The sequence below is a fragment of the Prionailurus bengalensis genome, chromosome B3 (assembly GCF_016509475.1).
Source record: "Prionailurus bengalensis isolate Pbe53 chromosome B3, Fcat_Pben_1.1_paternal_pri, whole genome shotgun sequence".
Taxonomy (NCBI): domain Eukaryota; kingdom Metazoa; phylum Chordata; class Mammalia; order Carnivora; family Felidae; genus Prionailurus; species Prionailurus bengalensis.
In genome coordinates this window covers 32,485,037-32,509,877 of record NC_057355.1, presented here as the reverse complement: position 1 = coordinate 32,509,877, position 24,841 = coordinate 32,485,037, and the positions used below count along the sequence as shown (strand labels likewise).

General features: G+C 55.1%; 1 protein-coding gene across 3 annotated transcripts in view; it reads left to right on the top strand.

Annotated features, from left to right (window-relative positions):
- The window catches only part of CD276 (CD276 molecule), a 28,273-nt gene extending 12,284 nt beyond the window's left edge, over nucleotides 1–15,989 (top strand). For 2 of the 3 annotated variants that reach the window (XM_043555052.1, XM_043555054.1), the window contains exons 2-10: nucleotides 1,522–1,660; nucleotides 4,168–4,506; nucleotides 4,713–5,027; nucleotides 5,642–5,980; nucleotides 6,187–6,483; nucleotides 9,784–9,918; nucleotides 10,825–10,866; nucleotides 12,319–12,354; nucleotides 14,466–15,989. In XM_043555052.1, coding sequence (XP_043410987.1) covers nucleotides 1,576–1,660; nucleotides 4,168–4,506; nucleotides 4,713–5,027; nucleotides 5,642–5,980; nucleotides 6,187–6,483; nucleotides 9,784–9,918; nucleotides 10,825–10,866; nucleotides 12,319–12,354; nucleotides 14,466–14,488 — 1,611 coding nt within the window. In that variant the 5' untranslated portion in view covers nucleotides 1,522–1,575 and the 3' untranslated portion in view covers nucleotides 14,489–15,989. Of the gene's footprint in view, nucleotides 1–310; nucleotides 506–1,521; nucleotides 1,661–4,167; nucleotides 4,507–4,712; nucleotides 5,028–5,641; nucleotides 5,981–6,186; nucleotides 6,484–9,783; nucleotides 9,919–10,824; nucleotides 10,867–12,318; nucleotides 12,355–14,465 lie in introns of those variants that run through there. The other variant, XM_043555053.1, reaches the window with a different exon arrangement.
- The last annotated feature ends 8,852 nt before the right edge of the window (nucleotides 15,990–24,841 follow it).

The following is a 24,841-nucleotide window of genomic DNA, read 5'->3' as shown; positions in this document are numbered from 1 at the left end:
GCTCAGGGCTTCCCCGCTGTGGACAGCTGGGGTGGGGGGGGGGGGGCAGGATGCACCCGGTTTGGCTGAGGGACTCCCTCAGACCAGCTGCCTGGTGTGTGTTGGGGGGAAGGGGGGGGGGGAGGTGCTTGGCTGGGACTGGAAGGCCTGAGGCCAGGTCCCTTGTGACCCGCATGATGCTGACAGCTGTGGGTGAGATTTGCTCCTTGGGAGAGGCAGAAAGGTGTGGCAGGAGGCTGGGCACCCGGACCCTCCTCATCTGGGCTCACTGGCAAATTATATCACACTAACAAAGTCCCCTCACTTGTATGGGCTTTATTTATTTATTTTTTTCTCTTGCCAAATGGGACCGAGTCAACTCCCCCCTCTCCCTGGGTGGTTGTGAGAATGTGAAATTGTTTGTGTTCCTGTTGAACAGTGTTGGATAGACCGAATCCACACTCGTTATGTGGCCCGATAGGACGTGGCATGAACAATCAGGCAGCAGCTGTGGGACAGGGTAGAGGTGGGTACGGCCTGCCCAAGTGAGACACCGTGGGGGGCAGCCAGGATTGGGAGCACGGCTGGGCCCAGGGAGGTCTGGGCGTCTCTGGCTCAGGTCTCACCTGTGACCACACACATACCTCGCACTCAGTCCTGACTTCAGCCTCTGGGGTCCACCCCAGGCCTGGCCTCTTCCATTTCCGATTGGTCTCAGTAACTCAGTAAAGAGTGCCAAACTAGCAAATATGCTCTCTCTTGGGCCCCCTGTGCTTACACCAGCTGCCTCCTAGAACTCTCCCCTGAAGTTTCTGCACAAACGTTGCTAACTTCACACACCATACAGCGGATGCCTCCATGTTCTGTCTCAGCGACCGTCTCGCCTGCTCACCGGGCTCAAAACTGTGGCTGCTCTGACGGCTCCCTTCCGGCTCCCTTCCTCTCTCCCCACGTCCTCCACTGCTGTTGTTTTCACCCAGACCTGCTTTATCTCTTCTCATTTATCCTGTACATGCTATCAGCATCATTTTTATGGAGCACAGCTCTGACCATATCCTTTCTCCTGTTCCAGAACCTTCAGTGGCCCCCAGTTGCCTTCAGGATAAATTTCAGAACTTTCAGCTTATCTCTATGTCTGGCTCCAGCCTCAGCCCTTACTCTCCCCACCAGCTGTTGTCTAGAGCCAAACTGAGCCAAACTGATTTGTGCACATTCTTGCCCTGGGCCGGCCAGCCTTGCCTCTACTTGCCACCTTGCCTGTCTTCCTGATAGTTCATACCAACATCTTAGTTCTGAAACGGTGGGTCCCAGCTGCCCCCATGTACCCTGGTCTAGCCTCCCCAGTGACTCAGTGAGTGCCCTCTTGCCAGCATCTCTCAAAAAATCCCTCAAGTGGGGAGCCTTGTAGGGTGTGGAGGGAGGACCTGCCAATGGGCAATCGAAGCCTTCCAGGAGCTTCCAGGTCCAGGGGGCGTGAGGTGAGGGAGGGCCTGGGGAGGACCGTTGGTTGGAGACAAAGACCTCACTTCCTCTTCCTCGCAGGCAGCGGCAGCCTTCCACTACGGAGAGCCCAGCTGTCAGCTGCCTCTCAGGAAGATGCTGTGTCGCTGGGCCAGCGCGGGTGTGGGTGTGCGTGTGCGTTTGGCCACAGCCCTGGCAGTGCTGTGGGTCTGCGTCACAGGTGAGGGGAGCAGTGTGGGGACCGGATGGGGGGAGGGCGCCCACACCCACCAGGGCTTCTTCTAAGCCTCTGTCTAGCAGGGATGGGGAGGGTTTTGGCGAACGTCCTCCCAATCTCCCCTGTGCCCTGGCCGCACGCCTTTCCATCCCTGGGATTCAACAGGCAACTTACTTTGCATTTGTTGGCCTGTCTCCTCTTCTGTAAACCTGTGATGTTAGCACTAACATGTTTCTTGAGCACGCAGTGTGTGTTCGTTCCCTCCTGAGGGCCTTTGCATGTACTGTTCCCTCTGGCTGGAATTTTCTGTCCCCAGACATTTGCACGACTTGATCCTTTATTTTGTTCAGGTCTTTGCTCCTATGTCACCTCCTCCGCAAAGCTTTCTTGGCTACCTTGTGTGAAATAGCACAACATCTCTCCCTGTCCTCAACTGCGGCATACTTCTTCCCAGCCTTTTCCTCCACCTGACATGTTATAGGTTTACCTGCTTATTGCCTGCTCTGCTCAAAGAGCAAGGTCTATCCCCAGGGCCGGGATTGGTGCAGCCACACGGTAGGTGCTCAGTCACCACGTTGAATAAATGATGTAAATCTTCCCACACGGCTCTTGGCACAGAGTCAGCATTCAACAATGGCATTACTTTTAATAACCACATCCTCAGATTTGAAATCCTTAGCCTCTGGCACAGGGAGAGACTGCCTCCTTCCGCCATAGGGGAAGACAAAGCTGAGTGTCTCGTGCCACCTGCTGGTCATAAAGAGGAAACAACTCTGGGGTCCCGGCTGCTCTGATTTCTTTAGAGAAAGAGCTTTATCTGGGTGATTCCTCAGGTTCCCCAAATGCCCCTTCCACGGGGCACCAGTTGGAGAGCTGGCCTGGGGCTGGGATTGCAGCAAGAGATCCAGGGCCAGGTTAAGACCTTGAGAGGTCTCTACACACTACAAAGATTATGATCCCCTCGCCCTGTGTATAATTCGCAATAAAAATACTAACCGCAAAGTGTTATTTTTCTAAATGCAAGAAACTTTTAACGGGTGCTATATCCCAGTAAGCCTTGGGGCATGACTCCTTGATCCTCACACTTTTTGAGCGTGCCTGCTTCGCTGGTGTCCGTCTTACAAGGACCACTGAAATAGTCCGTTCTCCACAGAGGAGCCAGAGGGAGTTGTAAGCATTATTATAGCCAGATTATGCTGATTAACACCTTCCCTGCCACCCCGTGACTTCCCATTACATGTAGCAAACCTAAATTCTTTACTGGTCTTACAAAGCTCTCCCATCCAGACTCTCCTGCCACACCGGACAGCTACCTGATATTTTCACATAGGGAGCTGAATCTTGCCTCAGAGCCTCCGTACCCACTGTTCTGTCTAGCTGGAACACACTTACAATAGCTCTTTTTTTTTTTTTTTTTTAATGTTCATGTATTTATTTTTGAGAGAGAGGGAGAGAGAGAGAGGTCATGCGCAGGAGAAGGACAGAGAGAGAGGGAAACAGAAGATCCCAAGCAGGCTCCACACTGCGAGCCCAGAGCCAGACTTGGGGCCTGAAGCCACGAACCGTGAGATCATGACCTGAGCTGACTTCAAGGGTCAGATGCCCAATTGACCGAGTCACCCAGGCGCCCTGACACTAGCTTTTTGTATATCAAGCTCTTTTTCATTCCCTTTAAATCTCAACTTAATATCCTTTTAGTGAGAATGTATCTTTCCTGTATAAAAGCTAATTTTTTAAGAAAAAAAAAAAACAATGAAAAAGTACTTGTTATCCTTTCTCATCCAGAGAAAACCACTATTTAAAAAATTTTTTTTACATTTATTTTTGAGAGACAGAGACAGAGCACAAGTGGGGGAGGGGCGGAGAGAGAAGGAGACTCAGAATCTGAAGCAGGCTCCAGGCTCCCGGCTGTCAGCACCGAACCCAAGGCAGGGCTCGAACCCACAAACCGCGAGATCGTGACCTGAGCTGAAGTCAGACACTCAACCGACTGAGCCACCCAGGTGCCGGAGAGAAAACCACTATTAACATTTGATATACACTCTCCTTTCTGATTAATAAAGATAATATATACTTATGAGAAAATGCGGCTAGCTCAGACAGTATAAAGTACCTGTCAAATTTTTGAAAAGCTACCACCTCTAATCCTTCGGGGTATGGATGAGCCAACAAGGAGCGAAACAAGGACCTGCGGCTTTCCTACTCCTAATCCCACGCTAATGAGAACTTGTCTTAGTTTGACCCTCTCTCCCATTAAAAGGTAAGCTCTGTAAGGGTGTGACCTTGGTCTTCTTCTCTGTTGCATTTCTAACCCTTATGTTTGACAAATAGTAGGTGCTTACTATATAGTCTCGCTGACTGAATGGGGACCACAGATAATAAAGTTACTTTGGGTCTCAGGCCTTAACGGAGGGTTGGACCGGCCTGGGGTTAACATGGAAGCTGGAGGAGAGCTAGGGAGGCTCCCAGTGTCCACACCCTTCCTCACTGCCCCACCCCACTGCCCCCAGGCGCACTGGAGGTCCAGGTCCCCGAAGACCCCGTGGTGGCCCTGGTGGGCACCGATGCCACCCTGCGCTGCTCCTTCTCACCCGAGCCCGACTTCAGCCTGGCGCAGCTCAACCTCATCTGGCAGCTGACGGACACCAAACAGCTGGTGCACAGCTTCTCCGAGGGCCGGGACCAGGGCAGCGCCTATGCCAACCGCACCGCGCTCTTCCCCGACCTGCTGGCGCAGGGCAACGCGTCCCTGAGGCTGCAGCGAGTGCGGGTAGCTGATGAGGGCAGCTTCACCTGCTTTGTGAGCATCCGGGACTTCGGCAGCGCTGCAGTCAGCCTGCAGGTGGCGGGTGAGCGCCGGGAGGGGGCGCCCTCCCCTGGATGCACGCCTCACTTCCCGCCGCCCCTTACCTCTTGTGCCATCACGAACCCCATACATAACTCAAGCCCCATTAATGACCCCTGTTCCTCCAGGTGCCCTATCCTGCACCGCGGACCCCCATCCCCATCCTTGCCTTACCTCGACCTCTGCCCTCTGCCCTCTGCCCCACTCCAGCTCCTTACTCGAAGCCCAGCATGACCCTGGAGCCCAACAAGGACCTGCGGCCCGGGGACATGGTGACCATCACGTGCTCCAGCTACCGGGGCTACCCGGAGGCCGAGGTGTTCTGGCAGGACGGGCAGGGTGCGCCCCTGACCGGCAACGTGACCACGTCGCAGATGGCCAATGAGCAGGGCTTATTCGACGTGCGGAGTGTCCTGAGGGTGGTGCTGGGCGCCAATGGCACCTACAGCTGCCTGGTGCGCAACCCTGTGCTGCAGCAGGACGCTCATGGCTCCGTCACCATCACGCCCCAGAGAAGCCCCACAGGTTTTTGGTTTTGGTTTTGGGTTTCGTTTGCTTAAATCTCCCGTGGGGGCGGGAGGTTTGGGTCCTATCAGCAGGGGCTGCAGGATTTGAATCTCGCTCCCTGTCTTCAGTCTCCCAGAACAGTGGCATTCTTGTAATGATAACAGGAAAGATAAACAGGATGGGGAGGCGGGGAAACTCACGTTGGTGGTGGGGGGTGAGGACAACCACCACAGGCCTTCTACCGCTCTCCGGGTTTCCTGACTCCAAGGCTCAGGAAACCTCTGGAAAGGATGGAGAAGCATTCAGATCTCAGCAGAGAGCGTACGGATAGGAGAGGGAAACGGGTCCATCTCAGGGGAGGGGGGTTGTGCTAGGGTTGGATGCTGCCCTAGGACTGGCCCCCGGGGACAGGCATTATCAGGCCAAGGCCAAGCTGCTGTGATTCTTGTCATAAGATTAGGGTGACTCCACGTCTGGGAATCTGGAAACTCAATCTGCTTTTGGGTCTGGAGAGAAACTGGGAAGATGGACCAGGAACTGGGAGTTAATAGAGGAGGAGATCTGTGAGGCTGTGGGCTGGTACCCCGGCTCGTCCCCGCCCCTCCTTACCGCCTACCCAACCTCGCCCCCAGGCGCCGTGGAGGTCCAGGTCCCCGAAGACCCCGTGGTGGCCCTGGTGGGCACCGATGCCACCCTGCGCTGCTCCTTCTCACCCGAGCCCGACTTCAGCCTGGCGCAGCTCAACCTCATCTGGCAGCTGACGGACACCAAACAGCTGGTGCACAGCTTCTCCGAGGGCCGGGACCAGGGCAGCGCCTATGCCAACCGCACCGCGCTCTTCCCCGACCTGCTGGCGCAGGGCAACGCGTCCCTGAGGCTGCAGCGAGTGCGGGTAGCTGATGAGGGCAGCTTCACCTGCTTTGTGAGCATCCGGGACTTCGGCAGCGCTGCAGTCAGCCTGCAGGTGGCGGGTGAGCGCCGGGAGGGGGCGCCCTCCCCTGGATGCACGCCTCACTTCCCGCCGCCCCTTACCTCTTGTGCCATCACGAACCCCATACATAACTCAAGCCCCATTAATGACCCCTGTTCCTCCAGGTGCCCTATCCTGCACCGCGGACCCCCATCCCCATCCTTGCCTTACCTCGACCTCTGCCCTCTGCCCTCTGCCCCACTCCAGCTCCTTACTCGAAGCCCAGCATGACCCTGGAGCCCAACAAGGACCTGCGGCCCGGGGACATGGTGACCATCACGTGCTCCAGCTACCGGGGCTACCCGGAGGCCGAGGTGTTCTGGCAGGACGGGCAGGGCGCGCCCCTGACCGGCAACGTGACCACGTCGCAGATGGCCAATGAGCAGGGCTTATTCGACGTGCGGAGTGTCCTGAGGGTGGTGCTGGGCGCCAATGGCACCTACAGCTGCCTGGTGCGCAACCCTGTGCTGCAGCAGGACGCTCATGGCTCCGTCACCATCACAGGTAGGTAGTGGGCAGATGAACAGATGGGGAGGATGGAGGGAGCCGCTGCCTTTTTTTCTAGATTGAGAGCTGCAATTTAGGTAGGTTTGGGTGGTCAGAAGCCTTTTTAAAAACATTCTCGTACATTTCAGCTGTCTCAGATTCTTCACCAAGAAGTCCTTAGGGGACTTTCTTTAACGAGCTGATAAAAGCCATTTGTAATATTCGCCCTCCTAAGAACGCCTTAGGTGGTACTTGTGCTTCTTACACGGGGGAGGGAGTAGCTGCCTGGAATCTGGAGGTGTGAGTGGGAGCTCCAGAGCAAACACAAGGCATGGCGAGGCAGGGCGATGGGAAGGTGTTGCTGTGATCTGAGGCCCTGAGGGACAGCTGGGCCTGTCCAGGTGGTCAGTCCCCCACACCCCATCCGTGGCAGCTCTTGCACACGGGAGCTCTCAACCCAGGCAGCAGTTGTGGGTGGGGCGGAAATCTCTGCTGCCCCCATGTGGTCAAACACCAGATTGATGCCGCCCTCTTGGGGATTCCCTCTATCTGGTTGGGGTTTTGTTTGGGGTCCGAGCCCAAACGCCCTCCCTTTCTGTAGTGTCCACATCAGTGGGTGCTCCTTGTGTCTCGGGGTGTGATGAGGGGGCCTCCCCACATACTCTGGTGTCAGGATAGCAGGTTCTGTCTGTCTAGTTGTCCTCTTTTCCCTTCCCATGACTTTCCCTTGCCTGGTGTGTTTCCAGAGAAGATAAGAAATACCAGGTAGAGTGAGGTCAACGGAGCAAGTGAAGCTTTCTGAGAAACGAGTCAGGAGTCAGAATGGGCTGGAGCAGGGGCGCCTGGGTGGCGCAGTCGGTTAAGCGTCCGACTTCAGCCAGGTCACGATCTCGCGGTCCGTGAGTTCGAGCCCCGCGTCAGGCTCTGGGCTGATGGCTCAGAACCTGGAGCCTGTTTCCGATTCTGTGTCTCCCTCTCTCTCTGCCCCTCCCCCGTTCATGCTCTGTCTCTCTCTGTCCCAAAAATAAATAAATGTTGAAAAAAAAAAAAAAAAAAGAATGGGCTGGAGCAGTCAGGAGAGGTCTCCAGGGACAGGCAGGAGTTGAGAGGGTCTTGAAGGATTGGTGGACTTTGATAATTGGCACACTGGGCTGAACTGGATATTTGCCACGCTGTGCAGAAAGGGTCTATGGGTGTAAGTGGAACTGTAGGGAGAATGCTTAGCCCACCTAGGAGGGGGAAAAAAACCTTTATTTTAAACTTTAGTAGGTAACATTGAGAGTGCTTTTATTTCAGAGATGAGGAAACCAAAGCCCAGCGAGGAGAGAGAACTTTCCGGCAAAGTGGCTCTATTTGGGGGGGTCAGGCACCTCTTTGAAAATTGGATACATGATAAACACAATAGTTTGCATTGACGTTTAGAGGGTGCATGGCCCCTCTAAACTCATCCATGGGGTCTGTGGCCCTTGACTCCAGCATTCTTCGGTGAGCAGATGAGCCAGGACCAGAATCCAACCTTTAGCCTCTCAGCCTAATTTTCTCTTCTCCCCACCACCCAGCCTCCTGGTTTTGTAAGAGCAGGTCTGGCCTACTTTGGAGCCCTTGGCCTGTATTTCACTTCAGGCAGCTTTGTGCTGTGTAAAACATTCTGGGATTCAGGCTGTCAGTCCTCCAGCCTGGTCTCTCCCACACCTGCTGGAGGTTAGTGAAGTCGAATGTGCTGTGCATGGAGGGGGCTTTATGGAGCAAGCACTGGAAATGGAACCTCAACACCCAGGTCTGAGCCCTGCTCTTTACGGTTTGAGTGAGGGCATGTCTGACCTGTGTTCCAGGCACTGACACCAGTCAGGGGGTGAACGTAGAAAGGGGTCCTCCCCTCTCCTTGGTATTTCTGTGGCTCTGTGCCCTCCTTTGCTACAGGAGCCCCGCTGAGGATCCCCAGGGGTTTCCTTCCCAGGCTTCGTGGACTAGCCTTCCTGGCCCTGCATGTCAGCTGCTGCCCTCTCCTGCTCTCCTGGGTGATGTGTCCCTTTGCTTGCAATGTCCTGAGTGTCAGCTCTGCCAGCCATGCCGGCCGAAGGGAACATCTGCTGCACATGCCTGTGTCCCTGCCAGGGCCTCTGCTCGCTGAAGGTCCTCCTGGCACGGCTCTTTGCAATGACAGTGACTTCTGCAGAACCAGCTGGCCCCCCAAGACTGCCGATGCCCTGGGCGCTCAGGGTCTCCAGAGACCAGAGGAAAGCAGCTCTGTCTTTTGTTAGATTTGATGTCCCCAAGGCTTCTGCCCAGGACCCAGCACGGGCCCAGGGCCTGGGCGGATGGCTGGCGTGCTCAGAACAGCTGCTGGGGCTGACCCAGGTGCGGGCGCCTCAAGCCCTTCCCTCTGCTGCGAGATAGCTCACAGGAGGGCCCCCACGCTTCCCAGAAACATTCCCCTGGCAAGTCTCCTCCTCTTGGGTAAACCCAGAACCCTCACTGGGCACCCTCAGTTCCCACCCCCATCTATGTGCAGGGCTCCCCCAACACTTTCTGTAAAGGGCTGCATAGTAAATATTTTAGGCTTTGTGGGCCACGTACAATCTCTGTTGCTGCTGCTGCTGCTGCTTTTCCTTCCCCTTCTGCGCCTCCTGTTTCTTTTTTTGTAACCCTTTGCAAATATAAAAACTATTATTAGCCCACAGCCTGTACAAACACAGACCACAGGCCAGATCTGGCTCGCAGACCATGATTTGCCGACTCCTGATCTGTAGGATGGGGCATATCACCAGGTGGGGTTGGAACAGTCAGGGAGGGTCCTCCTGAGGAGGGGAATCTTAAACTAGGTGAGAGTTTGGCAGCACTTTTTAAGGTAGGGGAACCTGACAGCAGTGGTGTGGAGGCTGGAAGGAACCAGTTGTCTGTGCAGAGAATGGTCAGGACACCAGCTCGGCTGGAGCAGAGGTTCCTGGAGTGGAATTGGAAAGGAAGGCTGGGGGAGGGTAAGCGGTAGCCACGTGATAGAGGTCCTCCAGAAGGTTGAAGCATTATTCAAGTGTCAGTGGGGAGCCGTAGAAGGTTCTAGAGCATCATCAACTTCAGACTCTTCAACCCTGCCGGGGTTGAAGCATTTGCACACCAGCCATGGCTGTGTCAGGGTTTGGATGTGTCTCAGTGTGTGGGGAAGGGGCGTGGGGACTGAAATGAGGTCTCTTCATAGTGCTGGAGCCCAGCAAGAGTGGGAGCTCCCTTCATACCTTGTGGCCCCAGGGTGTGCTGTGCTCAGGGCCATGGGTGCTGGGCATGACCGTCTCTTCCCATTCTCCCCACTTCCCCTCCCAGGGCAGCCCATGACATTCCCTCCCGAGGCCCTGTGGGTGACCGTGGGGCTCTCTGTCTGCCTTGTCGCCCTGCTGGTGGCCCTGGCCTTCGTGTGCTGGAGAAAGATCAAGCAGAGCTGTGAGGAGGAGAATGCAGGTGAGCGAGAGAGAGTGTGTGCATGCACACACGTGTCTTTGGGCATGTGGGTGTGTCTGTGACATCAACAAGCAGGTCGCTTCCTAGTGACAGAATGAGCATGAGTGTGCCCATGGGGTCGGACTGCACGCGTGCAACCTTGAGGCTGAATATGGCTTGTGTGTGTGAACAGGTGCAAGCCTGCCTCTCAGGGTGGGAATATGGCAGGCTGAGCGTGGGTGTGAGTGGGACTGGAAGAGAGTGGTGGGGACTTGTGGGGCTCAAGTGCAATGGTGAGGGTGGAGGTCATATGAGCGTGTCTGCGAGTGGCGGTGTGGGTGTAGAGCGTGAAAGTTTAGTGACACGTGCGTGAATGCTGCATGACTTCGGGTCTCACTGTGCGAGGGTGTGTCCGCCTCCTGGTGGGCAGAGTCTGAAGCAGCTGCCGTTAGCTAGGCTGGGGTCAGTGTGGGTTGACTTTGGTGACCGGCAGGTGGTGAGTTGGCATTGGTAGATAGGTAGTTTGAGCTGGGCCGGTAAGTATGACCACTCAGGTGCATGGTGGGAGGTGAGCACACACCAGTGAGTGGGGTTTTGGTGCCGGCTGGTGGCACGTGGGTACGCACAGGCTTCCGGGGCGACCGTGAACGTAGACGGCGAGAGGTGGGAGCTGGCTGGGCATTGGGAGGGAGGGTGCAGATGTGGAGGAGGAGGGACAGACAGGTGGGTGGTGCTTATGTTGGAGGCTGGTGGTGGACGGGCTTGGCGAGTGAGTGGATGGGGGAGTGATGGGGTGGGTGGGTGGGTGGGTGGAGGGGTGAGAGGAAGGTGCTTGGCTGGGTGAGCGGTGGGCGCTCTCAGATGGGGAAGTGCAGTAGTGACAGTGGGTGGCGAAGGTCTCTTGTTCGCTGAGTCCTTGTCTTCCAGGTGCCGAGGACCAGGACGGGGATGGAGAAGGATCCAAAACAGGTGAGTCTGAGCTTAGAGCTGGCCTTATTGGCTGAGAGGACACAGGGACAGGATGAGGACTCTAGGACCTGGAGGAGCCACATTCACTTGAGGTTTGATGAAGTGTCTCATGGACTGTGGCCTCCTACCCAGGTGAGTCTGGTCTTTGCTTAGCGTTAGGCCTGGATCTGGATTTCCCTAGACTCCCTCCCAGGGGCTGCTGCATCGTTCCTGCCTGCCTTGCCTTTCTACCAGGGCCAGGTCCCCTCTGAGTGACCCTGCGCCGTGGGGTCTGGTGGCTTCCTAGCAGCAGAGTGAGGACTCAAGAGAAGGGCATCCTGGGTTGAAGTTCCAGCTCCAGCCTGTAGGCTGGGTGGCCTTGAGCAAGTCACTTTGCTTCTCCGGGCCTCCGTTTCTCCATCTCTGAGTCTTGGTTTCCTCCTAATGACTGCCTCCCTTCATAGGTTGTGTGGGTTAATTAAATGAGATAACGTATGTAAAGGGCCTAGTGCCATACCTGCTGCCCGGTAAGTGCTCTCGATATCTTGGAGTCGTGTTAGTCGGCAAACAGTTTAAGACAGTCCCATTCTGGTTAGAGGCTGTGCGACTTCGGGCAAAGTGCTTTGCTGCTCTGGGCTTCAGTTTCCCATCTGTAAAGTGTTATCCCGACGCTGCCTTGATGGCACCAGAGGGCTGTTCTGAAGCTCTTTCAAGTGACCAGACACATGGGTGGTCTGCAAAGGGGATGGGGCTTTGGGGACACAGACCTGGAGCCCAGCTTGGGGCCGGTGCCGAGGCACTGGTGTTTCGTGGCCCCCGCAGGCCTCACCGCCCTCCCTTCTGGGGCTCCTGGCTGGGAGAGGCAGGTTCCCGCTGAATCATTTGGGCTGGTGCCAGTTGACACCGGTCCCCTCCCCACCCCCGAGGAAGGAAGAGCAGGAGACGGACACCTGGGGACTGCCGCAAATTATGCCAATTAATTTTCTGCCTTTGGTGTGGAGACAGCCCTGGGATCAGGCCTCATTTTTCTTGCTCAGAGGCAGATGTAGTTGAGAGAGGGAGGGGTGGGGAGAAGAGGGTGGCCTAGAGATTTGTTCGGTGTCAGGTCTGCATGACCCCAGGCCCACCTGGGATCGTCTGCAGCCTCCTGTAGCTTCTTACTTGGCCCTTATTTGCAGGGCAAACTCGGTGTCCTTCCACGTCTCCAGCTCACTGGAGGGCAGGGTAGCTGTTCCCATTGTATAGATGGAGAAAACGGAGGCCCAGACAGGAGTGACAGGCTACAGAGCAGAGCCAGGGCTCGGGACAGTGGCCTAAGACCCTCCCCTGGTGCTGGGACGTGGCCCTCATCCTCCCAGCTTCTCCCAGTCATCCAGGCCCGCCTTCTTCCCCAGCTCTCGTCCCTCTGCGGGACCCCGTCCCCCGCCCCTTCCCGTGGTTCCCCCTCACCATGTGCCCCTTCCTTTTTTGCAGCCCTGCGGCCTCTGAAACACTCGGAAAGCAAAGAAGGTAAAGACACGTGGTGCTTGAGAACATGTGTCTGTGTGTTTGCACATCTGTGTGTAGGAGGCTGGGGGAGGGTCCTTGGTGGTGGGGGTGGTGATCACCTTTTCACCACCTGGTGACCTGAGGCTCCCTCCCTGGGGGAGCAGCCTTGACTCCTCCCTGGGGGAGCAGCCTTGACTCCCCGCTGGTGCAACGGCAGCAGGCAGAGTAACCGAGGTCCCGGCTGCTCTAATAGGTTGCAGATATGACAGAGGCATCACAACGACACGAATTTATTTCTCTCTCCTGTAACAGTCTAAGCATTAGGTGATCGTAAGGCCACTGATGTCCTGGAGCCAGGTTCCATTTGTTGGTGTCTGCCTCCTTCCGCGCGGAGTTTCCACCCCGGTTCCGAGGCTGCTCCAGCTCCTGTGGCCCCGCGCCCCTCCCCTCCGGAAGGGGAAAGAGGAAAGGGAGGAAGGTTTTTTTCCCTAGGGCTTGACTAGAAATAGCTCCTGTTACTCCGGTTTACATCCATCGATCAGAGCCTAGTCACACGACGCCTACCTAGCGCAAGAGAGGCTAGGAAATACGGTTTTCAGCCAGGCAGCCATGTTCCCGTTACATGGTAGGTGGTTAATCAATGTTAACAATCATCGTTATTCATATTATACGGCATCAGCGGTTACATCGAGAAGGGGTTGGTTAGAAGTAAGTTTGAGATTCATCCTTACTGAAAGTAACCAACAGCGACATCTGAGTACGTGTGTTTGTGTGGAGATACCCGTGTATCTGTGTGTGTGTCTTGTGAACAGAACGTTCCTTGGTGCAGTATCGCTGTAGATCTGAATGGCTTCCGCCTAGAAGTCCAAGTTGGTTGCTAACAGTTAAAGGAAACTTAAATCTTCTTAAGGGTTCCTTGGTGTCCCTGTCAGGAAATAAACTTTCACTGAGCTCCTGGAGGCTCACCCCTGCATTTAGGGGAGAGGGGAAGGACATAGCCCCTGGAAACTTCCAGAGGCAGGGGGCAATGGGGCCCTCCGAAACCTGCACAAAATACATGTACACGAGGGCCATAGACTCAGACTTTCACGAAAGGCAGTAAGAGGTGTTTAGGAAGGCAGCCTTGTGCAGAAGGTAGATGCCCCTGGGTTGGGAGGGGAGACCTTGGGTCTAGTCTCTGCCCCTGACCTTCCAGGAAGTTTCCTCATCTGCAGAATGAGCCCCTCACTTACAGATGGTTGTGATAGGATTAGGCAGGGTGACAAATGCAAAAGTGCTCTGTCAAGCAAGTCTTTTACATGCTGTAGAATGTTCCATGGCAGTAATGGAGGCCTGTGCTGAGGTACAGAAGGATGGAGATAAGTGATCTGCCTCTCTGTTGTTCTGAACCAAATGAGGCATAGAAGGATCGAGCAGCTGGAGATGAACATGTCAGCCTTGTTCCGGAAGAGAGCTGCAGAATGGCCCGGTCCTGCTCTGAGTGTGGCAGCCTGGCCCCCCAGTCTCTGATCACGCTGGGTGAACCCAGAGGCAGTATCCGGAAGGGAAGACTACTTCCCTGGGACACACGGAGCCCAAAGGGTGGGAGCGGAAGGGTCACACATGCCCTGGTCCTCCTTCTAAGCTCCCCATTCAGGTCGGGGAGTGGGGCGAGGCCAAGGGTGTGAGTCTACTGGGTGCCCCCCATGTAGAGACAAGAGCCAGAGGGAGGGAGGTTCCCCACAGCACTGCTCTTGGGGAGCTCTGTGTGGGAGGGGGAGCTGGGAAGGATTTCTTGCTAGTGGAGGGGAGGGTATGACGGAGGGGGAGAGAAAGGGAGGTGGTGATGGGAGGGGACACGTGTGCCAGGGAGAGGGGACAGTGGATGGGAAGGGTGTGGGGCGGGTAGACTGGGGAAGATTAGGCAGCCTCCTTCAGGCACTTCATGGTCCGTCTGATGCTCAGCTCCCGTGTTGGGGTTGGTCTGGGCCTCCAGGGCAGTGCGTAGCACAGGGAGCTGCTAGTCAGACTGCGGCGGCCACCGCCAGACACACTCCGCACCCAAAAGTGTGTGACCATGTGCCTGGCCCGAGAGCAGAACTCCTGCATTTAATGCCTTTTCCCCTGCTTTTTCTTTCCATCGTGAAATGTAGATGATGGACAAGAAATAGCCTGACGGCGAGCACCAGGGGGCTGCAGCCCCTGCCTGGGGGCTCCCACCTCTGGCTGCACTGGGGCCTCGGGGTGAGCCCTGCCTCCGACAGATGCCTCCCACTCTGGCAGGTCCTGCTCACTCTCCAAAGGACAGAGAGACCACCCTGCAGCCTTATTTCTCCGATGGACGTGACTCCCAAGTCATCCTGCTGCCTTATTTCTCCAGTGACATGATACGTAAATCATCCTACTGTCCTATTTCTTATGGACATGACACAGAGACCACCCCGCCACCTTATTTCTCCAACGGATATGCTGCGCGGACCATCTGGCTGCCTTTATGTCTCCAAAGGACTCAGTATTCAGACTGATGCTCTGCCTTCTTTCTCCAAAGACAGGATACACAGTCACCCCCAGCCTTGGTTCTCCAGGGGCCCTGATATACTAGTTATCATTTCTCAGCCTTTTCTTCCACCCACCTGTGAGCCCGTCTGCTCGGACAGGGACCCTGAGCCTTCAGCATCTCCTCGAGTCCAGAGGCGGCTCCCCTCCTGCCCGCCCCTCCTCTGGCCCCAGCGTCGGCCTTTCCCTCCCTCGCTGACTGAAGACAGCGCCCTTCCCCCGGGCCTGTGGAGGCACAGAGGCGCATGTGCTGGGTCACGTGCTGGGACACGTTCGGACCTCCCTTAGCCCAGTCTCTTCCGTGGTGCCGTGGGCTGTGCCCCGTGAGCTCCCCCTCCACGGGAAGCATGTGCTGGTCACACTGGGTCTCCGGGTGTCCGCGTGGGCCCCCTGGGGGTCAGCTTTTATCCCGCTGTTTGCCCCTCCTTTCCTTTGGTTCATCCATTCTAGTAACAGTCACTGAGCCTCCGTGGGGTGTCAGCACTGTGTTAGGTACCTGGGACCCAGCGTGAGAGGACAGGCCCCTTCTCTAAGGAGCTTGCCCTTCAGCTGGGAACTGTCAGGAAACCTGCAACCGCCTGCTACAGCCTGCGGCTCGTGTGGGGGCTCCTGCCCTGCTCTCTACTGTACCCCTTTTCTGTGCCCACAGCTTCCTGGATACCTCACTCCCACCCCCTCCCTAATCCTTACCCAGAGCAGGGGCTGCGGGCAGAAACCCGGAGAGAGGGGCAGAGCCTCTTGCTAGACCTGAGAATCTGATGGTTTCCAAAGTCTTTCCAGGCGTGAGCAGGTGGGCAGGTGGCCATGGCACTCTGGACCCCGAAGAGCAGAGGCCTAAGTGAAGCCTGGGGATGGGGCAGGAGGGCCGCAGGGACACAGCTCTTCCCCTCTCCCTCCCCACCCCCCCGCCCCGACCACGGTGCTATTCTGGGGCTGGGAAGACATCTCCTGGCTTGTCCTTTGCTGGCCTCCAGCCTCCGGAAAACTTCTGATGTCCTCCCGCTGACATTTCTTCCTTCCCCAGGAACGGAAGAGGTGGCATGTCTAATTTAAATGTGGGACTCTGAGGAATTTTGTTAACTGGGGGTGTATTTTGGGAAAAATAAATGGCTTTGTAGAAAGCTTTTTCTCCGAGAAGTGTGTGGAAGCAGGTTGGGCACAGTACTTGGCAGGAAGGATTCCCTCCCGGACATTTGAGGCCAGAGTGGGATGCCTGTATCTCCTCCCTCTCGCCGTCCTTAAACCACTGGATCTCTGTGGCCATGCAGCCCCTCCCTGGCCTCAGTTTCCTTCTTGGTAAAGTGAAATTTGCTGTCCAGAAAACCAAGCTTTCGGTCAGTGTATGGGATGCCTCCCACTTCTGGAAGCATCACCTAATTTCTTTGTCTCCAAAGACTCAGCTCTTGGGCTTCTTAAGGGCCACTTCTAGTGCCCCCATTTACAGATGTGGAAGCTGAAATGTGGTAAGAAGCTGATGCCAGGGAAGGAGCTCTAGCCTGCTGTTGTTGGCTGACCCCGTGGAATGGGCACCAGACTTGAATCAGAGATCCAGGTCCGGGACCTCCTTCTGCCCTGTGACTCTGAGCAGGAAACTTACCTTCTCTGGACCTTACTTTTCTTGTATGAAAAATAGGCCTGAGGATTTCACCATCTTCTACCTCCAAAGACTGAGAAGAGAGGCAGCAAACAGGTTTCCAGAGGACCGGGACCCTGCAGGGTGTACTGTGCCCATCTGCCCCTGGGTGACAGGGTCTCAGCACCTGGCCAGCCAGTCATTCCTAGAGCTCCACAGCCCCTGGGGCAGCTGGAGGAACCTGGGCTGGAGGTTAGGACTTGACGTCTGTTCCCAGCTCTACTACTGACTTGTGACAAAGACCTTCATACCTCTGAACCTTAATTTCCTTATCTATGAAGTAGGGTGCTGAGCCCTCCCCTGAAATGCATGTGGCATTCTTCACCAACCAGGGCACCTATTATAAAGTCCGAGGCCCCAGCATTGAGACGGGTCACCTCGTTTGAGGTGAGCACCTCCCACTGCTGGTTCTCGGGTATGTTTTAGCATCAAAAGACTCATACCGGGGCTCTGCCTTTGCCCCTTACTACCCCCTGCATCCTCAAACGTGTTGCTCACCTCACTAGGCTAAATGCTACCTGCAAGGCGGGGACGATGGTAGTTGTTGTTTCACGGGATCTCTCTGAGAGTTGGACAAGACAGTGGGTGAGAAGACACGGCACACTATAAAGCGCTGGGTGCATGTGAGGGGTTATTTTCCTTCCCCCGCGGCCGGGGCTGCAGGCTCTCACTCCCTAGGCGATTTTGCAGACGGGGCACAGTGACCTCAGTTTGCCCATCTGTGAAATAGGCATGGTAACCCGTGCTTTTTCTTTCTGACAGGGGCAGGATAAGCCTCAGACACTGGATCAAGTGCTTGCAGGAGGGAGCCAACAGGGGTGGGGCGTTCCTGGGGGCTGAGGGGCGAGGAAGGTGGCCACCAAGTCCCGTGTGACAAGTGCCCCCAGAGAGCCGTATTTTTAGCTGCCTTCCTGGGCAAAGCTCCAACTTCTGCATTTTAATGGAGAAATAATTTTCACAGTGCGACAAGCTGTAGCCTGCAGGTGTCACATCCATATTAAAGAGGGGACAGAGCAAGGGTTCATTTGCCTGGCTCGAGGTGTGACCGGAATTCACCTCCAGGAGCATTTGTAACCATGGCTGTGAAGACCACTTAGTGGATCTGATCACTCCGAGGAGACCGGGTAGGCGGTGAAAATAGCATGGCTGGGGGGGGCCCTGAGTCATCCTGCCTTTCTCTACCTGATTGTCGCCTCTTTCAGAGCATTCTGCTTCTGCTCACAGGCAGGAGCCATGCCTTCCAGGGGTCTGTTCACAGGGAGGACCTGACGTGGCTTGTCCCAGGAGGCCGTCGTTGAGTATGCAGGCCAATGAGCAGAGACCCTGGCAGCTTCCGAACTGGGCAGTGTCCAGAGGTCCTCCTGCAGAGCCCAAGTCTTAAACATGAAGCCAAAGTCTGCCCCAAGTAGCAGAATCCCAGGCCTCCAAGGGCAGGGGTTTCCCAGGGAAGCAGGAACCAAAGGAGCCGTGAAGTAATGTGCTGCATTGGGGCGGGGGGACAGGGGGGAGCAGCCGATTAAACAGTTTAAATGCGAACAATGTTGTGTTAAACAAATAAGCAAACAAACAAAAACAAAATGCCACAGGCCCGACATGGCTTCACTTAGGCCAAGTCCCTAAACCGGGACTGAATACACAATCTAACTGCACTTTCGACCTCCCCCAGAAATATAGTCTTAGTGGGGATTTCTTGATGGTCGTCAATGAACCTGCCCACGTGGGCCCTCTCTGTCCCCCAAAGGAAGATGAGGTCATCTGCACGGTAGATCCCTTGCTCTTCCTGTTGCTCTACCCCACCCAGAGAAAGCAGCCTTGCCCGGAACATCCTTTTCCCAAAAACTTCCTTGCCCCATCCTCCTGTAAAACCCCCCCCCCATTTTGTACAACTCCGGGGAGCTTCCCTCTACTGGTTAGAGGGCCCAAATCATTTAAGAAAGCCAATTAGATCTTCAGATTTACTTGGTTAAATTTCCTTATTTAACAACAAAATGTAGAGTTGTCTTCACCTCCAGTCCCTTCACTCAGAGGGAAGCATTATTAAGGGCTTGCTATCCTTCTAGACTTTTCCCTAGGCTAACACTTCTCTACAACCGAAACCGTCTGGATTGTCCTGCTATGTGTTCTGTTTTCATTCCCATTTTCCCCACACAATTCTTCTTTTTCTTTACTTTCTATATTGAGGTGTTACATGCGTCTAGTGTTTAAAAGATGCTGGTCCTCAATGTATGGCCCCATGGATTTTTCCACATTTACCCAGGTAAGGTACCCAGATCCAGATATAAAACACTTTCAGAATCTAGAAAGTTACCTTGTGCCCCTTCCCACTCAATGGCCCCAACTGCAGCTATTCAGGCTGCTTTCACCATGGGTTGATTTTGCTTGTCCTTGAACCTCATGTGAATAGAATCCTACAGTACGTACTATTTTGTGTCTAGCTTCTTGCAAAGACATCCCTCATTCTTTTTGAATGGGTACGTAAGTATCTCATAGTACTGCTGTTCTAGAATATATTTTGCCCGTTCCTGTAGTTTGGATACAAATACTACAAACTTGTGCTTGAGTTTCTGTAGTATGGGAGCACTTCTGGGGAGAGATCTCAGGGACACAGGCCTGTGTCTTTTAATTGTTGGTATAGTTGCTGATTGTTTTGACAGCCTGTTTCACCAGTCCCTGTGGCAGCAAGAATGAGCAGGCAAAGAGCACTCAGGGCCACTAGCAGAATGGATTCTAGATAGGGCAGGAAGGGTGCTGGGAATTCCCAGATGGGCTTAAAGGAACGTCAGGGATGGAGCCCCACCCAGGAGTAGGTGGGGGGTCTGTGGTCATCTCTTCCTCCCCAACCCACTTTGGACCAACCGCCTTCCCCTTCAGCATCTGCCTTGTGGCAGCCTGCTGCCTCTGTCTTCATGGTTCTGGGACTCCAGTTCTGGAAGTGAGTGTGTCTGCCTCCTGCTGAATGGGGTGGGGGCAGCGTGGAGGTCTGAGTGTGTGCTCGGGCTAGGCTGCCTCCTACATCCTGTACCCAGAACACCTGGGTAATGGATAGGGGGATATTTATCAACACTTCACCGGATGCGGATGCCTCAGGGCAAGTTAAGTCTTTTGCACTTTGTGTCTGAGGATGTTCATAACCTGCCGTTTGGCTCCCCTACCTCCAGGTAGTTATGGTGACTATTTCGCCACTAATGAGATGGTGCTCATCAGAACACAAAAAAACACAGGATCTCATGGGGTAGATACATCCCAGCCCTCAGAGACAGAGGGTCTCCGACCTTTGTTCCCAGCCTTTCCCCAGTGTCTGAGCAGCAAAACATCCTCTTCTCCTCAACTTTCCTTGGCGGGTATGATTTCTCCACCCCCACTGCCCTCCCCTGGCCATGTTTCATCATTGTCCTTTCAGAGTGAGGCCCTGGCCTGATAATGTTTCAGCTCATAATAGATCGTTCTCTCACCTCCTTGATCCTGAGCACTATGCTCCTGGTGATACAACTCCAGATTCCATTAGTCCAGTAGTTCTGAACCCTGTCTGCCCATTAGAATCACTTAAGAGACTGCTGCCTTGGCTCCATTCCTAGAAGTTCTGATGCCACTGGTTGAGATCATTGCTAAATATTTGATATGTGTGACCCAGAGGCTCCAGCCTAGCGTACAAGTTAATGCAAAACAGGGCTCAGAGGGACAATCCAGGGCAGAGACCTTTGAGACAAGGCACCTGACACAAGCCAACTGTTCTCAGTGATCACTGTATCAGACCATGGGGCATTTTTTCTCACTACAGGAAGTGCAGAAAATACAGGTGCAAAGAAGGTTGAGGGAATCTGTGATCCTACGTGCATGAAGAAAGGGGGCCCTGTGTTGTGGGGCCCAGGGGAGAGGAGGAATCCTGAGTTCTTGCTCTCAGACCGGGCACCCAGGCTCTGGGGGGAGAGGGGGGATGAGGGAGGATGGGGTGCCATGGATGATGGCTCAGACCCTTCAGCTCAGTGTAGGAAACAGGGCCCCTCCCCTCTCCTCCTCCCACTGCCTCCCTTTCTCCCCCCCCCACCCCCCATCTCTGGTCGCCCCCAGGCCTCCAGATGTGCACAGCCACGTGGCTGGTTCTGGCTCCCTCCCTCCCTTGAGCACCGCGTTCTCCACAGAGGGAAGGACCATCTGTCCCGCTCCCTGCGCGCCTGTGCCAGGCTCAAGGAAGCAGCCTTGTACTCTTCCAGCTTCCTTCCCTTCGTGTCTCAGACTTGCTTCTGCACCAGGATATCCCAAGCCTCCGCTATACGGCAGACCAGCCAGATCTAACATCCTTCCTCAACCACTGCCCCCCACCACCCTCTTGTGGGGTGTCTGGCCTCCAGTCCTTCCCGAGTTTGCCTACCTGGTCCCCTAATTCCCTGGGCCATTGGGCTCTCCGGGGGGCCTGGTCTGCACCCTACTCTGCTCCTTTCCTGCTCTCATTTTTAGGTATTCTCTCCAAAATTCTGCAGTTCCTGCAGAATGTGACCCCCATTCTTAGGGTGCTGGAGGAAGGACCAGCATGCGTCTCTGCCAGTCGCTGACCTGACATTTTGCCTTATTCGCTAAGATAATCAAGTGTAATTTGCTGCTAATGAATGAACGCACGATTTTTTTTTTCCCCTATAGTTTTCATAATTGCTTTGAAGTCCATGTGCTCACTGATGGCACCTTCAGAGAACCTTCCAGGAACCCGAAGGGGCCCCGGTTGCAAGATGGGGCTCAGCCTCCTTGGGTGACCATGCTAAGGGCCTGGGTGACATGGCTGGGGTGCTGATTTCCTTGGCGTCTCTATCCATGCTGCCCTTCTGGGTGTCCGCCGGCCTGCTGCAGCTGGGAGGATCTGGGTCAGCACAAGAGAATGCTGGCAGCCAGGGATTCCAGACCCAGGGCATTTGTGGAATGGCCTCTGCAGTGCTGAGAGAGGAGTGAGTGCGTTCTGCTCTGTGTGGAAGACAGAATGGGTGATGGGTGATGAGGGAGAAGGGGACAGAGATGATTGATAGAGTGCCAGAAGTTGCATGCACCACATTCATTCCTATTTACGAGCGTTTGCTCAAGATCCCCACTCCCTGCCCCCATTCCCAGGGGATCTGCCCTCTCTCCCCTCCCTCCTATGCAGATCTCCCCCACCTCCCCATCTCTGACGGCACCTCGGTGTTTCACTGGCTCCTTCACCATTCTCTGGGAGTTTACCTCCTCCCCAGAGCAGGTCTGGATTCCCCCACCCAGCCCTGGCACAGAGCAGACCCTGTGCTTTGCAGGCCAGGAAGCGCCCAGACCACCTTAATCCGGTCTCCGAAGGGAAAGGACTGAGGCTGAAGTTTACTTCTGCACTGTCCCTGAAAGAAGAATTTCCCAGCAAATGAGTAATGTAAATGAGGCTGCCAAAGGGTGCTTAACCTATTTAAGGGAATAATCTATTTTAAAAATCTCTTAGAAGTACCTATTTACCCAGAAACAATTGATATGGTAATTGCAAGTCATTTTCTTCTTCTTTTTTTTTTTTATTTACCAGAGAAGGTTCCCTAAGCTCCCTTCGCCCACTCCCACGTTCTGTGTAGAAAACACTACCCGCTAACCCTTGGGGAGCTGGGTACTAAATGCTTTGTGTCCTTGTAAGCTATATCTGTAAAATGGGGTGGAGAGGAACACCCTCCTTCCCTGGTTGACTGAGATGGGGACAGATCACCCAAAGGACAGGGGTGTCATGGGGCCACCTCACCTGCACTTACACAGTGTGAAAGGGGAAGTCGGCGCCGATGGCATTAGGCTCAGTGCAGATAAAGGAGACAGTTATGACTTGAGACCAAAAGAGACGGGACAGACAGACAGGGTGAGGGTGGGGTGGGGGAGGATGGAGACAGCGGCGGGGAGGATTGCTCATTGCTCAGCGGAAGATGGCAGTTGAAGGAGCCCCAGGTGCAAGGGAGAAGCAGCCACGGCCCCCTGGGTACCAGTATTGTGGATCAATGTAATCCTTTGGCCTGCCGATCGATCCTGCTTTCTCGGGGTTTAATTGGCTTGTTGGCTTTGGCCTGGGGAAGAGAAAGAAGCTCTTTCTGAGGAGAGTGTTGCATCGGAGGCAGCCATGGTGCCTCCATGCCTGTCCACCCCCACGAGAGGGATGGTGGGGTAGCAGGTAGATACCATTCTTACCCCCTCCCCAGACCCTGCCCCCTGGAGGGGGTGAAGCAAGCCGAGACTTGCTCCGGGGAAGGGGGGTAGTCTGGCCCTGTGCACCTGCTCTGGCCCTGCCGCTCCTGGTCCGACTCGGCCTTGGCTGGCGAGGGCGGGGTGGGGGTGTTGGGGGAGGAGAGCAAAGGACAGCATCCACAATCTGGGTATGTCAGCCTGCCCAGGAAGGGACTCTCAGCCTTTCTCCATTGTACTGTTGAGCTCAGAGGAGGGGAGCAATTGCCCAGCAATGAGCAGCAAAGCTCAGAGGAAAACCCAGGAGGCCCCCGCCCCCAGCTCAGTGCTGTGTCCGTAGGACTCTGTTATATAGCCCTATGGGGTTCAATCTGAGGATAGGAGCATGGCTTCTGAGCAGCTGCCTCCTGCAAGGGGTCGGCTGCCCAACAGAGTGGCCTTCTCTTTGCAGCCCCCACAGGCCAGCCCCTCAGAAGGAGTACATGTTTCACTGGTGGTGGTGGCAGTGGTAGCTGAGACCTTTCGGGGCATCTCTCAGCAGCCGGGCCTCAGCAGCCTCCTCTCCACTCCTGTAGTTTTCCTAATAAACACCTTTGAAATATTTATGAAGGCAACGTCAATGAAGTAGCACAACATTGCTTTAAAATGATTTTCTTTTGCTCATTGGTGGCTTTGGCATGAGCTCCAAGTCCCAAACTCCCGAGGGCAGGCCCATCAAGGTAAAGGGTTCTCCTTCAATGAGCTAAGCAGTGGGATCCCTTCCCTCTCTTGGGGGGCCTGGCCTGGTGGCAGGTGTGGAGCTGTGACAGTTTCACAGGGCACAGGGACTGGCATCTGGCATCTGGGGGCATGGTTCAAGGGAGGGAGGAGACTGGCAGAGGCTCTTGGGAGAACTGACAAGAGAGGAGCCTGAACTGAGTTTCTCTGGAACCATGGACAGCACCTCTGACCTCTGCTCGTGGGGGTCTGAGAAGCCCACAAGCTAGCACTCTTGATTCTATGCCCCACTTTGCTGGCCCACAAGCTAGCACTCTTGGTTCTATGCCCCACTTTGTTGGTAGGAGTGGGGGAAGGCTGTGCTCTAGAAGGAAATGATGGATGCCATGGGCTGGTGGGGTGGGGCCAGGGGCGCCTTGGCCCCTGAATAGTAAGTAGCTGAGCTCAGCGACTTCCCAGCAGCCCTGTGGGGAAAAGATATGATATCAACACTTTGTGTGTTCATGTTGGGGATGGGATTCGGCAGCTGGCCTCCAGATTTGTCTGACCGGCCTTCGAAACCCCAAGGAGCCCCCACCTGCTCACCTTCTTGTACAAATCCCTGTGCCGCACCCTCATGTCAGCTAGGGTGGCACCTTGTCCTACCTCCTCCGGTACAGATGGAGACACGGATTGCCCCTCCCCACGCCCCCACCTGTCCTCAAGCTAAAAGGAAAGCCTCTGTCCATATCTGTCTGGAATGGAGGGGAGGCCCTGATGGAGAAATTTGAAGAGAAGGGTTCTATCCTTATCCTGTTCATGCCCGGAAAAGTCTCTTTCTAACAAGAACTGTTTTCATCACCATCGCCTAAAGCCTGGAGCTGCTCTAATTATGTGTCAGGCTGGAATCTGACAGGAAGCATTTTAATTATTAATTTGAAGTGTGCTGAGTGCCGGGATGGAGGAGGGCTGGTTCCTTAAGCTCACTCACGCCCAGCTCCGTCTGTCGGGACCTCATTAGCGACACCTCAGGCCTTCCAGGCCTCCCTGCCCGGCCGGAGCCTCTTTCCTGCCATGGCCCAGGGCCTGCATCTCCCACCCTCTGCCCTTCCTGACCCCTTGCCTGGCACAGCTCTTTCTGGTTTTCCTTGTCCACAGAGTCCTTCAGCACAGAGTCTACAGCTCCCACTATAGATATGCATGACCCTGCGGGGGCGGGGGAAGGCGCTGCCCGATGTCACAGCACACAACAGCCGCACGCAGGGCAGAAACTTTGGGTTTTCCAGTTCAGGCTCTTTAGTTCTTGCCTGCCAGTGGAGGTGGCCTTCTGGCAGGCGGTGGTTCCTCCTCTCTTGCCCTATCGTCATACTTACCTCATCTGTGCTGGCACACAGAATTTGATTTGATACTTTAAGGACCATTTTCTTGCTCCATTTACACCCAGGCACGGATGTCCCCTTTTGGGTTCTGGGGATAGACTGCTTG